The sequence below is a fragment of the Mesoplodon densirostris genome, chromosome 1 (assembly GCF_025265405.1).
Source record: "Mesoplodon densirostris isolate mMesDen1 chromosome 1, mMesDen1 primary haplotype, whole genome shotgun sequence".
Classification (NCBI taxonomy): Eukaryota; Metazoa; Chordata; class Mammalia; order Artiodactyla; family Ziphiidae; genus Mesoplodon; species Mesoplodon densirostris.
Window position 1 is genome coordinate 106072455 of NC_082661.1, and position 13953 is coordinate 106086407.

Here is a 13953-nt window from a genome sequence, read left to right on the forward strand (position 1 = left end):
AGTACATGACACATAACTGTATGGAAGCCTCTGGTCCAGGTTGGGATTTAGCCAGAAACCCCTTCTTTTAACCAAAAGTTACAGACCTATTTTCCTTGGATTTGTATTTGGCCTTACTGAGCCCTTTCTGTTTTTCAGCCCAAAGCCCTTCAGTTTCCAAGTTTCTATTCACTGTGAAAAGTGGGTCTTTCTTTGGGAAAGGTTTCTGGCCTCTAACCTTTTAGCATACTATCAAGTTGTAGTTTACACCCTAATAATCACCTGCCACAGCTCCAAGAACCAAAGTTTTATTTTTTTTTCTTGTGATGAAAACTTAAAAAAAATTTTTTTCATTGGAGTATAGTTGATTTACAATGTTGTGCAGTTTCTGCTATACAGCAAAGTGAATTAGTTACACATATACATATATCCACTCTTTTTTTAGATTCTTTTCCACAAAGATCATCACAGAGCGTTGAGTAGAGTTCCCTGTGCTGCACAGTAGGTATTCTAAGAACCAAAGTTTTTAAAAGGCTGTTCCCAGGGGTTGCCCGAGAGACATGCCTTCTGGAAGGTCTGAGCTGTTATCAGCCTATCTGCAGCCCAGACTCCCTGAACCAGCTTCCACGTCCTTGAGCTGGTTTACCAATACGCTCCAGCATTTGTGGCCCAGCTGGGGCCTGGCTGGCCCTGAAAGACGAGTTGAGAACCCGCCCCCGCCATCTTCCTCAAGAGACAGAACCGCCCAACTGACCTGCAGCCTCATCACTCCCACCCTGTACGGCCCCACCCAAACCTGGCTCCCTGTGTTTCGGTGCTTCTTCTCTCCCCTGGCCTGTCCTGCTCCTCACTGGCACCGGGCCTGCTCTGCTTCACACTGGGCGATGTGGGGCAGTTACTTCACTACTAAGTCTGAACTTCCTCACCAGTACCAGACTCACAGAGCTCTCCTAAGGATGAGGCGACATACTGTATGTACAGTACCGAGTGCTGTCGGAAGATAGCATTACTACCCTAGTTCCTCATACATCTCGCTAAGCATCCTATCCCTGGAGACGCTAGAGGACAGCCAAGTGTCCATGAGATTTGCACAAGACTCAGGAACATCCATCACCCAGCCCAACTCTGGCAACAGAGAGAAGCCTGATTCCGTTTGTGTTCTGACTCTCTTATCAAATGGCAGCTTGAGAAGTTTCGGAAATGTAGCTGGGCTGAGCAACTCCCATGGATCTAAGAACAGGGAAGCATCCCCAGGAAGGCCCAGAGGGAAGCGACAGCAGCTGTTCCCAACGGTCCAGTGAGGAGCTGTTCTGTCCCTCCAGGGAGCTGGCACCCAGGCCCGAGTCCACTACCTGGTGTTTATATGAGTTTCCCCAGCAGCTACCAGGTTACTTAGGGCTCCTTAACTTCTACCCCATTCTCTTTGAAGTTGCCCTTGTATCTTCCATCCTCTGAAAAGGACCAAATCTGTCTTAGCAGACACTGCTAAACAGAACCCTTCATGCCCCTACCTGTGCAGCTTTTCCACTGAGGGAGGTAAGAAGCAGTCATAGGTCCTGGCCAAAGTCCAGGTGCTGAAGCCTAAAAACCCCGTCGTGGTCACTGCAGTAATGTGTCCTGCCAACACTCATCCCCACCCCACCCCCCACCAACAGCAGTCCTTTCCTGGCTGCTCTTTCAGCCTCTCCCTGACCTTAACCTGGCACCCTTCCCAGCCTGGATCACCCATCCCTTCCCTTCTTCACTCAGCCAGTTCTTACACAGCTTTCAGGAACCTACTCACTTGTGAGCTCCATCATGGGGATGTTCCTCATGCTCTCTGGCTGACCATCTCATGACCTCCTCCTCTTCCCTCCCCCGCTCCCAGAAGCCTCCAGGACCGCTACTCCACCTCCTCTTCCACCTGCACTCCCTGAGGGCAGGGAGGAGGTGGCTCTTAGCACAGGGCCAGGCTCAAGAAACCAGGGAATATGGGACAACACTTTGCCCCATCTGCCTTCCTATCATTCTTGTCACGCTCTCCTGCTTTTTAATAGCAGAGCCCTCACTGCTTCCAGTCAAAACCGACCATCCGATCACCACCACACAAGTTATTCACACCACTCTGAGGAAACGTTAATCAAATTCTTCACACACTCTTATGAGAGGCTACACTGCTCTGTCTGTTCAGATCCTGCCTGGGCAGAGCGTGGGCTTCAGAGGTGAGGTGCCCAGGCTTAGGAGGTTTCCCTGCAGGTGAATTGTGGTGGCAACCTGCAGATATGGGACCAAGATGGGAGGTCACCTGCCCTTTAAAAAGGTAGCTCCAGGGCTTCCCTGGTGGCGCAGTGGTTGAGAGTCTGCCTGCCGATGCAGGGGACATGGGTTCGTGCCCTGGTCTGGGAGGATCCCACGTGCCGCGGAGCGGCTGGGCCCGTGAGCCACGGCCGCTGAGCCTGCACGTCCGGAGCCTGTGCTCCGCAACGGGAAAGGCCACAGTGGTGAGAGGCCCACGCACCGCAAAAAAAAAAATAAAATAAAAAAAAAAAAATAAAAATAAAAAGGTAGCTCCAGGGAAACAAAGGCCCTTTTGTGTAAGAATGTCAACAGCGGGTCTGGAACACAGCAGGGGGCGGGGGGGGGGGCCCAGAAGTGGTCAGAAGGGATGGGCCAAGGGGAGGGGGTGGGGGTCAGTGAACAGGGTCTACAGGATTTCTAACAGTTTCTATCACCCTGGGAACTGGTTTTTCAGCCTTATCCTGCACTCCACCCAACACCATTCACAGCACTTCTGGAACCTGGAAAAAGAGTATGAGTTTCACATCTGGTCCACCTGATGTGAATGCACTATCTCAGAAAACAGCTGTTTTGAGTTTAGATCATATAAGCAGCCCTGTTAGTAGGGAGTAAAGTGGGGAGGGGGACCTTCAGGCACTCTCCGGACTCAAGGGGCTCCAGGTGACATCTGGGTTACACCAAACCAGAGCTGCCTCTGCAGTCTGATAAAAGCTCTAAACAGGAGTTACAATGACTTACCAACTTTGGTCACTGACCGTAAGAAAACTCACCCAGGATTATTACCGCTACCGATGCTCACATCGGAACAAGAACTACACAGGGAAAAGAAATAGAAGGAAAAACGGAAAACTGGGCTGTAAATAATTAAATAAACCAGAGCCCTAATATTTCTGGGACACTGACAGCTGCTCTGGAGATATAAAACTTCAAAACCCTCAACCATCCTCAGCCTTCTGTCTTTAGGGCACCACCCAAAACACTGGACTCTGACCAAAGACAAGCAGGTTGGTGTAACTACCGGAAGATACTGTACACACTCCCTTAAGAACTAAGGTTACTTAGAAGCACCTTTATGGTACTCTCATTAAGGTACACAAGGAATGAAGTAATTGTTTAGCCTGAAAAAATAAAATTCATGAACTTACAAAACTCACCGTACTCATTGTGCTCTGTGGTTCCAACCTATAGAGAAGGACGTGACTTATACCAAGATTTGCAGGGAAGCTGAATGCCTCAACCTCTCACGCCTGCTCATTACTCATCCTCTGGCTAGCACAGGAATTTGTAACCAAATAGATTTCCAGTATCTTCAAGCCCTGAAAAACAAAGATATCAAGTTGATAAATGCTGCCCCCTGCATCATTGACAGCAAAGCTCAGTTCAATCATTTACTGGTCCTTTCTGTCAGCTGTGTGCTTTGCTGAACACTTTATGCAATTTATGTCCTTAATCCATGTTCTTCTTAGGAAGTAAGCATTCTTGTAAAATACAGGACTACCTGACCCCAAAGCCTGCAGCTGGAAACTATGCCACCTCTTGCCCTCCTTTCTGGCCATTGAAACCCCCGCAAATTCTCCTCAGCCCATGGCCCCCTCCCTGCCTGTCTGGACTTGCCCCTGTGAGGCCTAGTTCAAAGATGGGCTCTGGCTTTTGTCCAAGCTTGTGCCCACCCACCCCAGGCTTGTTAGCAGACAGTGCAAATGGCAGGGCCCCAGCCAGCTGCTGGTCATTGCATGATTTGCTCTGGTTAAACCCAGGCGGCCAGAATGGTAATGTTCTGTGACCCACTGGGGGAGCAGGCAGAGGGGACAGACCCCTGGTCTCTCAGTTATGAAAGGAGAAATCCTGAACCCTGTTGCACAATCTGTGCAGATGTGGCTGCCTCACTCAGGCTTAGGAAAGCAGCTACTGCGCCATCACTTTGACTGTGCGAGGCTGGGGACCCAGAGCTCACAGCCTTCAGTTCACAGCTTGCCAGGATACAGTGACCGTGTCTTACTGCACATGCTCTGAGGATCCCTGCCAAGTGGGAGGGTGGGTGATGCTGAAGCCCCCTCCCATCTTGAATCCTCTCTGGAGTAATGAGGAGAAGATCAATAAACAAATGGAAACCCCTCCACCCAACAAAAACAAAAAAACAAAAAAAACAAACCACCTGCACAGTCCTGTACTAGCTTCTGGGAAAAGACAAGAGAATCAGAACTGCTTACACGTGACCTCACCAACACCTAGCAACCAGGAAGGAACAGAGCTTCCTAGGCCAGCACAGAGCCCAGAGCCTCTGCCTCTTCCCAATGACTGGGAACTGTTGCTCTCTGGAGGAGCTGATAATTTAGGGGAGTAGATGAGAGCCACCAACCCTGATCCACCCTGTGTGCCCAGCTGAGACTTCTGTCACTGGCAACACGAGTAGAGGAAAACCAAGAAACTGTGGGTTGGGAAGCCAAGCAGGTTCCAGGAAGGGCAGAGAAGGCAGCAGATGTGGAGGCTACCGGAGAATGAGAGGCCCTCGGATTCACTCAGGGCCCGCTGGAAGGTGGCAACTAACCACAATAAATCAGCGTTCAGGGATGCAGTGGATAAAGCAGCAAAAGAGAAGCAAAAATGTGGAGCCAGGAGTCAGGGTGTAATCCGTGTAGAAGGGCTTCTAGTGGGGGAGGGCCTGAGCTCAGGGCAAGGCTGCGGGACCAGAGGAGAGTCAAAGCAAGGAGAAGGCTATGTGGTCACCTGGGCCTGGGCGATAGTGGCTTGGACATCAGGCTCACCTGGAGGGCTTGTTAAACTAGATTCTGATTCAGCAGGTCTGGGATGGGGCTCAAAACTCTGCACTCCTAGGCAATTCTGACGGTTCTGCTCCAGAGGCTACAGCATGGGAACCCAATGGCCTAGAACAATGGCCTCGGAGCTGGGGAGAACTAGTCGTATCTGAGCGAAATTACTGCAGGACCACTCTCAAACCCATCTTTCTTCTCATCTCCAGTGCTGCTACCTCCTCCAAATGACTGCCCATCTCCTGGTACCCTTCTACCCTACTGCCAACGCATCTCTCTAAAACATACAGCTGACCCCCACAGCCTTTCCCTGGTCCCCCATCACGTCCTAACTCCTAAGCATTGCCTGTGGAGGCAAGCTGGCCTTACAGTTAGAGCAAATCTCCAGAGTCAGACAGCTTGGACAGGGGTCAGGCCTCCATAACCCCTACTTGTGACCTCGGGCAAAACACTGAACTTCTCTGTGCCTTACTTCCTTATCTATAGAACAAGACAGCACCCACCTCAATGGGTGTGTCAGGATTACAGGAGTTAATGCAAAGAGCACTTGGACCAGTGTGCACGTTTTAAAGGCTCAAGGACTGTGGGTGGGTATCACTGATTTGTTCTGCCAGCACCAGCCTTGCAGTCCCTCCAAATGTACCGCCCACTGAACAGCTCCACCCCTTTGCTCAAGCCCTAAAGTGCCGTGCAACACTGCACCCAATCCAGCTTTAAAAAAGAACCCACGACTGCACATCTCCCCACCTCATTCACTTATCAGTATGGCTCCTACCCCGGAATACAGCGATGAATAAATCCAGCCACCAGCTCCTATCCGGGGGTGGCTGCTGGCAGGCAGCTCAGCTGTGGTAACTGGGGTATATGAGCCAAGTGCAAAAGAAACCAGGAGGACAAGGAGAGGCCAGAGGAGGTTTGCCAGGAGAAGACACATAATTGGGACTGCCCAGATAGCCTCATCCACCAGAGGGCAGACAGCAGAAGCAACAAAAACTACAATCCTGCAGCCTGTGGAACAAAAACCTCATTCACAGAAAGACAGACAAGATGAAAAGGCAGAGGGCTATGTACCAGATGAAGGAACAAGATAAAACCCCAGAAAAACAACTAAAATGAAGTGGAGATATGCAACCTTCCAGAAAAAGAATTCAGAATAAAGATAGTGAAGATGATCCAGGACCTCAGAAAAAGCATGGAGGCAAAGATCGAGAAGATGCATGAAATGTTTAACAAAGACCTATAAGAATTAAAGAACAAATAAACAAGAGATGAACAATACAATAACTAAAATGAAAAATACACTACAAGGAACCAATCACAGAATAACTGAGGCAGAAGAACGGATAAGTGACCTGGAAAACAGAATGGTGGAATTCACTGCTGTGGAACAGAATAAAGAAAAAAGAATGAAAAGAAATGAAGACAGCCTAAGAGACCTCTGGGACGACATTAAACACAACAACATTCGCAGTATAGGGGTCCCAGAAGGAGAAGAGAGAAAGGACCCAAGAAAATACCTGAAAAGATTATAGTTGAAAACTTCCCTAACATAGGAAAGGAAGTAACCACCCAAGTCCAGGAAGCTCAGCGAGTCCCAGGCAGGATAAACCCAAGGAAAAACATGCCGAGACACATAGCAATCAAATTGACAAAAATTAAAGACAAAGAAAAATTATTGAAAGCAACAAGGGAAAAACAACAAGTAACATACAAGGGAACTCCCATAAGGTTAAGAGCTGATTTCTCAGCAGAAACTCTACAAGCCAGAAGGGAGGGGCATGACATATTTAAAGTGATGAAAGGGAAGAATCTACAACCAAGATTACTCTATCAGGCAAGGATCTCATTCAGAATCGATGGAGAAATCAAAAGTTTCACAGACAAGTAAAAGCTAAGAGAATTCAGTACCACCAAACCAGCTCTACAACAAATGCTAAAGGAACTTCTCTAACTGGGAAATACAAGAGAAGAAAAGGACCTACAAAAGCAAACCCATAACAATTAAGAAAATGGTAATAGGAACATACATATCAATAATTACCCTAAACGTGAATGGATTAAATGCTCCAACCAAAAGACACAGGCTTGCTGAATGGATACAAAAACAAGACCCAAATATATGCTGTCTACAAGAGACCCACTTCAGGTCTAGGGACACAGACAAACTGAAAGTGAGGGGATGGAAAAACATATTCCATGCAAATGGAAATCACAACAAAGCAGGAGTAGCAATACTCCTATCAGATAAAACAGACTTTAAAATAAAGAATGTTACAAGGAACAAGGAAAGACACTACACTACATAATGATGAAGGAATCAATCCAAGAAGATGTAACAATTATAAACACATACGCACCCAACATAGGAGCACCTCAATACATAAGGCAACTGCTAACAGCTATAAAAGAGGAATTCGACAGTAACACAATAGCGGGGGACTTTAACACCTCACTTACGCCAATGGACAGATCATCCAAACAGGAAATTAATAAGGAAACACATGCTTTAAATGACACAATAGACCAGATAGATTTAATTGATATTTACAGGACATTCCATCCGAAACTGGCAGATTACACTTTCTTCTCAAGTGCGCATGGAACAATCTCCAGGATAGATCACATCTTGATCACAAATCAAGTCTCTGTAAATTTAAGAAAACTGAAATCACATCAAGCATCTTTTCTGACCACACCATGAGATGAGAAATCAATTACAGGGAAAAAATGTAAAAAACACAAACACATGAAGGCTAAACAGTACGTTACTAAATAACCAAGAGATCACTGAAGAAATCAAAGAGGAAATCAAAAAATACCTAGAGACAAATGACAATGAAAACACGACGATCCAAAACCTATGGGATGCAGCAAAGGCAGTTCTAAGAGGCAAGTTTATAGTTATACGAGCCTACCTCAAGAAACAAGAAAAATCTCAAATAAACAATCTAACCTTACACCTAAAGGAACTAGAGAAAGAAGAACAAACAAAACCCAAAGTTAGCAGAAGGAAAGAAATCATAAAGATCAGAGCAGAAATAAATGAAATAGAAACAAAGAAAACAATAGCAAAGATCAACAAAACTAAAAGCTGGTTCTTTGAGAAGATAAACAAAATTGATAAACCATTAGCCAGACTCATCAAGAAAAAAGAGGAAGAGGACTCAAATCAATAAAATTAGAAATGAAAAAGGATAAGTTACAACAGACACTGCAGAAATACAAAGCATCTTAAGAGACTACTATAAGCGACCCTATGCCAATAAAATGGACAACCTGGAAGAAATGGACAAATTCTTAGAAAGGTATAAACGTTCAAGATTGAACCAGGGGGCTTCCCTGGTGGCGCAGTGGTTCAGAGTCTGCCTGCCAATGCAGGGGACACGGGTTCGTGCCCCAGTCCGGGAAGATCCCACATGCCGCAGAGTGGCTAGGCCCGTGAGCCATGGCCGCTGAGCCTGCGCATCCGGAGCCTGCTCCGCAATGGGAGAGGCCACAACAGTGAGAGGCCCGCATACCGCAAAAAAAAAAAAAAAAAAAAAAAAGGTTGAACCAGGAAGAATTAGAAAATATGAACAGACTGATCACAACTAATGAAACTGTGATTAAAAATCTTCCAACAAACAAAAGTCCAGGACCAGATGGCTTCACAGGTGAATTCTATCAAACATTTAGAGAAGAGCTAACACCCATCCTTCTCAAACTCTTCCAAAAAACTGCAGAGGAAGGAACACTCCCACACTCATTCTATGATGCCACCATCACCCTGATACCAAAACCAGACAAAGATACTACAAAAAAAGAAAACTACAGACGAATATCACTGATGAATATACATGCAAAAATCCTCAACAAAATACTAGCAAACAGAATCCAACAACACATTAAAAGGACCATACACCATGATCAAGTGGGATTTATCCCAAGGATACAAGGATTCTTCAAGATATGCAAATCAATCAATGGGATACACCATATTAACAAATTGAAGGGTAAAAACTATATGATCATCTCAATAGATGCAGAAAAAGCTTCTGACAAAATTCAACACCCATTTATGATAAATACTCTCCAGAAAGTGGGCATAAAGGGAACCTACCTCAACACAGTAAAGGCCATATACGACAAACCCAGAGCAAACATCATTCTCAATGGTGAAAAACAGAAAGCATTTCCTCTAAGACCAGGAACAAGAGAAGGATGTCCACTCTCACCACTATTATTCAACTTAATTTTGGAAGTCCAAGCCACAGCAATCAGAGAAGGAAAAGAAATAAAAGGAATACAAATTGGAAAAGAAAAAGTAAAACTGTCACTGTTTGCAGATGACATGATACTATACATAAAGAATCCTAAAGATGCCACCAGAAAACTACTAGAGCTAATCAATGAATTTGGTAAAGCACCAGGATACAAAATTAATGCACAGAAATCTCCTGCATTCCTATACACTAATGATGAAAAATCTGAAAGAGAAATTAAGGAAACACCCCGATTTACCACTGCAACAAAAAGAATAAAACACCTAGGAATAAACCTACCTAGGGAGACAAAAGACCTGTATGCAGAAAACTATAAGACAACGATGAAAGAAATCAAAGATGATACAAACAGATGGAGAGATATACCATGTTCTTGGACTGGAAGAATCAATATTGTGAAAATGACTATACCACCCAAAGCAATCTACAGATTCAATGCCATCCCTAACAAATTACCAATGGCATTTTTTTACAGAACTAGAACAAAAAATCTTAAAATTTATATGGAGACACAAAAGACCCCGAATAGTCAAAGCAGTCTTCAGGGAATAAAACGGAACTGGAGGAATCAGACTCCCTAACTTCAGACTATACTACAAAGCTACAGTAATCAAGACAGTATGGTACTGGCACAAAAACAGAAAGATAGATCAATGGAACAGGATGGAAAGCCCAGAGATAAACCCACACACATATGGTCATCTTATCTTTGATAAAGGAGGCAAGAATATACAATGGAGAAAAGGCAACCTCTTCAGTAAGTGGTGCTAGGAAAAGCAGACAGCTAAATGTGAAAGAATGAAATGAGAACATTCCCTAATACCATACACACAAAAAAAACTCAAAATGGATTCAAGACCTAAATGTAAGGCCAGACACCATAAAACTCTTAAAGGAAAACATAGGAAGAACACTCTGACATAAATCACAGCAAGATGTTTTTGATCCACCTCCTCGAGTAATGGAAATAAAAACAAAAATAAACAAATGGGACCTAATGAAACTTAAAACCTTTTGCAAAGCAAAGGAAACCACAAACAAGATGAAAAGACAACCTCAGAATGGGAGAAAATATTTGCAAATCAATCAACGGACAAAGGATTAATCTCCAAAATATATAAACAGCTCATGCAGCTCAATATCAAAAAAACAAACAACCCAATCCAAAAATGGGCAGAAGACCTAAACAGACATTTCTCCAAAGAGGACATATAGATGGCCAAGAAGCACATGAAAAGCTGCTCAACATCACTAATTATTAGAGAAATGCAAATAAAAACTACACCTCACACCAGTTAGAATGGGCATCATCAGAAAATCCACAAACAACAAATGCTGGAGAGGGTGTGGAGAAAAGGGAACCCTCTTGCACTGTTGGTGGGAATGTAAACTGATACAGCCACTATGGAGGTTCCTTAAAAAACTAAAAATAGAATTACCATGACTCAGCAATCCCACTACTGGGCATATACCCAGAGAAAACCATAATTCAAAAAGACACATACACCCCAATGTTCACTGCAGCACTATTTACAATAGCCAGGTCTTGGAAGCAACCTAAATGCCCACTGACAGACAGATGGATAAAGAAGATGTGGTACATATATACGACGGAATATTACTCAGCCATAAAAAGGAATGAAACTGGGTCATTTGTGGAGACATGGATGAATTCAGAGACTGTCAGAGTGGAGTAAGTCAGAAAGAGAAAAACAAATACCGTATATTAATGCATATATGTGGAACCTAGAAAAGTGGTACAGATCCGGTTTGCAGGGCAGAAACTGAGACACAGAAGTAGAGAAAAGAAGTATCAACACCAAGGGGGAAAAGTGGTGGCGGGGGTGGGGGTGGTGTCATGAATTGCGAGATTAGGATTGACATATATACACTAATACGTATAGAATGGATAACTAATAAGAATCTGCTATATAAAAAAATAGATTAAATAAAATTCAAAAAAGGATTAAAAAAATAAAGATAAAAGGACTGCCCAGGGCTTCCCTGGTGGCGCAGTGGTTGAGAGTCCGCCTGCCGATGCAGGGGACACAGGTTCGTGCCCCGGTCCAGGAGGATCCCACATGCTTCAGAGCAGCTGGGCCCGTGAGCCATGGCCGCTGAGCCTGTGCTCCGCAACGGGAGAGGCCACAACAGTGAGAGGCCCGCGTACAGCAAAAAAAAAAAAAAGGACTGCCCAGCCAGCTGAGCCTCTTTCTCCAGCACATGGTGGTCTGCATCCGTGGATGCCCCCCATCCCCCATTATCCACTCAGTGGTTTAGAGAGTTATCTCTTCACCGTGTCACTCTCTCCAGGGAGACTCGTGGCTGGCCTACAGCACAACATCTCCTGACAGCCCTCAGGCTGGCCCACAGGTGCTCTCAACTCGAGAATGGCACAAACGCTTCCCAAAGCAACACCACCCGAGATGAGGAAAGGACACCTGGCTTGAACAGAAGGTGTTCAAGCCAGTGTCCTAAACACCTCAACAGACACTTAGGACTCACAAGACCAGATCACACATAGTCCCAGATCCGCCATACTTCCTGTTGCTAACCACAAGAAGTATCTTATGTTTGAGTATACAGCCATGATTCAGCTTTTGGGGGAAACCTTATCTATCTCAATGGTGTCTCTTAGAACTGAGAAAAATCTGATAAAAACGTCACTGACAGAGGAGGGAGAGATAGGTCCGCTGAGCAAAGGGAAATAATTTAATGCACATACCTTGGTTGCTCCATAAGCCTCTTGCCTCCTACTTGTTTAATTTTTAGGTTTTCAAATATGGTCATTAAAGACATGTCCTGCAACCATCTGGAGGGGCCCCCATTCCTCAGCTTGCACACCCTCCCTGCTCTCTGAAACCAGCCTCCTGAGCCCCAGAGGCTGCTTCCCGGAGCTTCCTCATTCTCCAGGTTCTGCCACGCCCTCCCATGCCCAATGCCAACTAGCAATTTGTTCCATATCTGTGTTTTTCTTTAGGGGATAATAAAGGTCCGTGGTCAGACGACATAAAAAGTTGGAAGGCTGGCCTTAGGGAAATCTGCCAAGGGGCTGGATTTCACCAGAGAATGGAGGTGGGAAGATGGGAAGATGCGGGTGGTGGTGGTGGGGGGCATTCCCAGCAGACCAGTTTGGGGACATGGAAGTGCAGTGTGTGAACAGAGAGGCTAGGGGTCATGGGAAAGGTGGCTCTCGCCAACTGCAAAGGTTCTAGATCATGCAGGTTAATAGAGGTCATTAGAACAATAAAACTAACAACAGCTAAAACTTAGAGGCCACTTCTACGTTCAAGACACTAAGCATTTTCCAAGCACCATCTCCTGTAATCCTCCTCTCACCCAACAAGGAGGCAGGTACTATTATGATCACCATTTCACACACAAGGGAGCTAAGGATGACCAGGGGTTAAGTAACTTGCCCGAAGTCCACACCAAGTAAACACCAGAGCCTAGATTTAAACCAGGGCAGTCTGATGCCAGAAGCCCCCCAGCCTTAAACAAATTTAAGCCAGAATCAGATGTATTAATTCCAGAAACAATATGGAACACAGATGTTTTCCAGGTTTCTCAAATTTAGTGTGTCCAGAAAGAAACTCCTTCTAACATGCCAGCACTCCATCTTAGCAAATGGCCCCAACACCCCTTGGTTTCCAAAGCAAACTGCAGTCATTCAGCAATATCTCACGTCTTTAAAAAAATTTTTTTTTGGCCGCATTGGGTCTCTGTTGCTGCACGTGGGCTTTCTCTAGTTGCAGCAAGCGGGGGCTACTCTTTGTTGCGGTGTGTGGCTTCTCACTGTGGTGGCTTCTCTTGTTGCGGAGCACGGGCTCTAGGCGCACAGGCTTCAGTAGCTGTGGCACGCGGGCTCAGTAGTTGTGGTGCACGGGCTTAGTTGCTCCGCAGCATGTGGGATCTTCTGGGAGCAAGGATCGAACCCGTGTCCCCTGCCTTGGCAGGTGGATTCTTAACCACTGTGCCACCAGGGAAGTCCCAGCATGTCCTCACTTGATGGAAGTGCCACAGAGGACACTTTGTACCTAGCTCATCTCTTGCCCAAAGCAGATGCTCATGTTTACTGAAGGAATAAATGGCTTGGAGGTGAGAGAGGAGTGGTAAATGTTGTCCCTGCCACTAAGAAAAGACCTGGGGTAGAGCTTGGCACTGGGAATGGTCAAGAAGGCCAGATGTCAGGAATCTCGAAAGCTCTGACAGGAGGGTGAGAGAAGACCAACCCACGCCAAGGTGTCTAACTGGTTATTCCATGGTAGTAATGCCATGAAACGGGGCTAGAGAAAGGATAAAAAGAAACAGGTGTCAAGGGTAGACAGCTCTAGTTTTAGAAATGCTGCATGTGGAGTATCCAAGTAGAAAGGTCCACAGGCAGCTGAAAAACTCAGAGAAGAGAGAACTAGGGTAGAGGTAGAGGTTTTAGAGTGTGTGTTAAAATCTGGGGAGTCAGGTAAAAAAAAAGAAGCCTGTAAAGAGAATAAAAAGCCAGAAACAAAGCTTGGAGAACTTAGAGATATCAGTTAGACAAAAGCTGGCACTTCAAGGAGAAAGCAGCAGTAAACAGGTAGGGGAACTAGAATCAGGCCAGTGAGCCGGCCACACGGAGCTGGACATTGTCGACCTAGCAAGTGGAGGCCCAAAGTGTTACTGAGGGC

General features: G+C 45.6%; 1 protein-coding gene across 1 annotated transcript in view; it reads right to left on the reverse strand.

The window, feature by feature from the left end:
- RNF4 (ring finger protein 4) overlaps window positions 1–13953 on the reverse strand; it is a 43180-nt gene that overhangs the window by 19840 nt on the left and 9387 nt on the right. The window contains exon 2 of the mRNA XM_060106891.1: window positions 3411–3572. Coding sequence (XP_059962874.1) covers window positions 3411–3419 — 9 coding nt within the window. The 5' untranslated portion in view covers window positions 3420–3572. The remainder of the gene's footprint in view (window positions 1–3410; window positions 3573–13953) is intronic.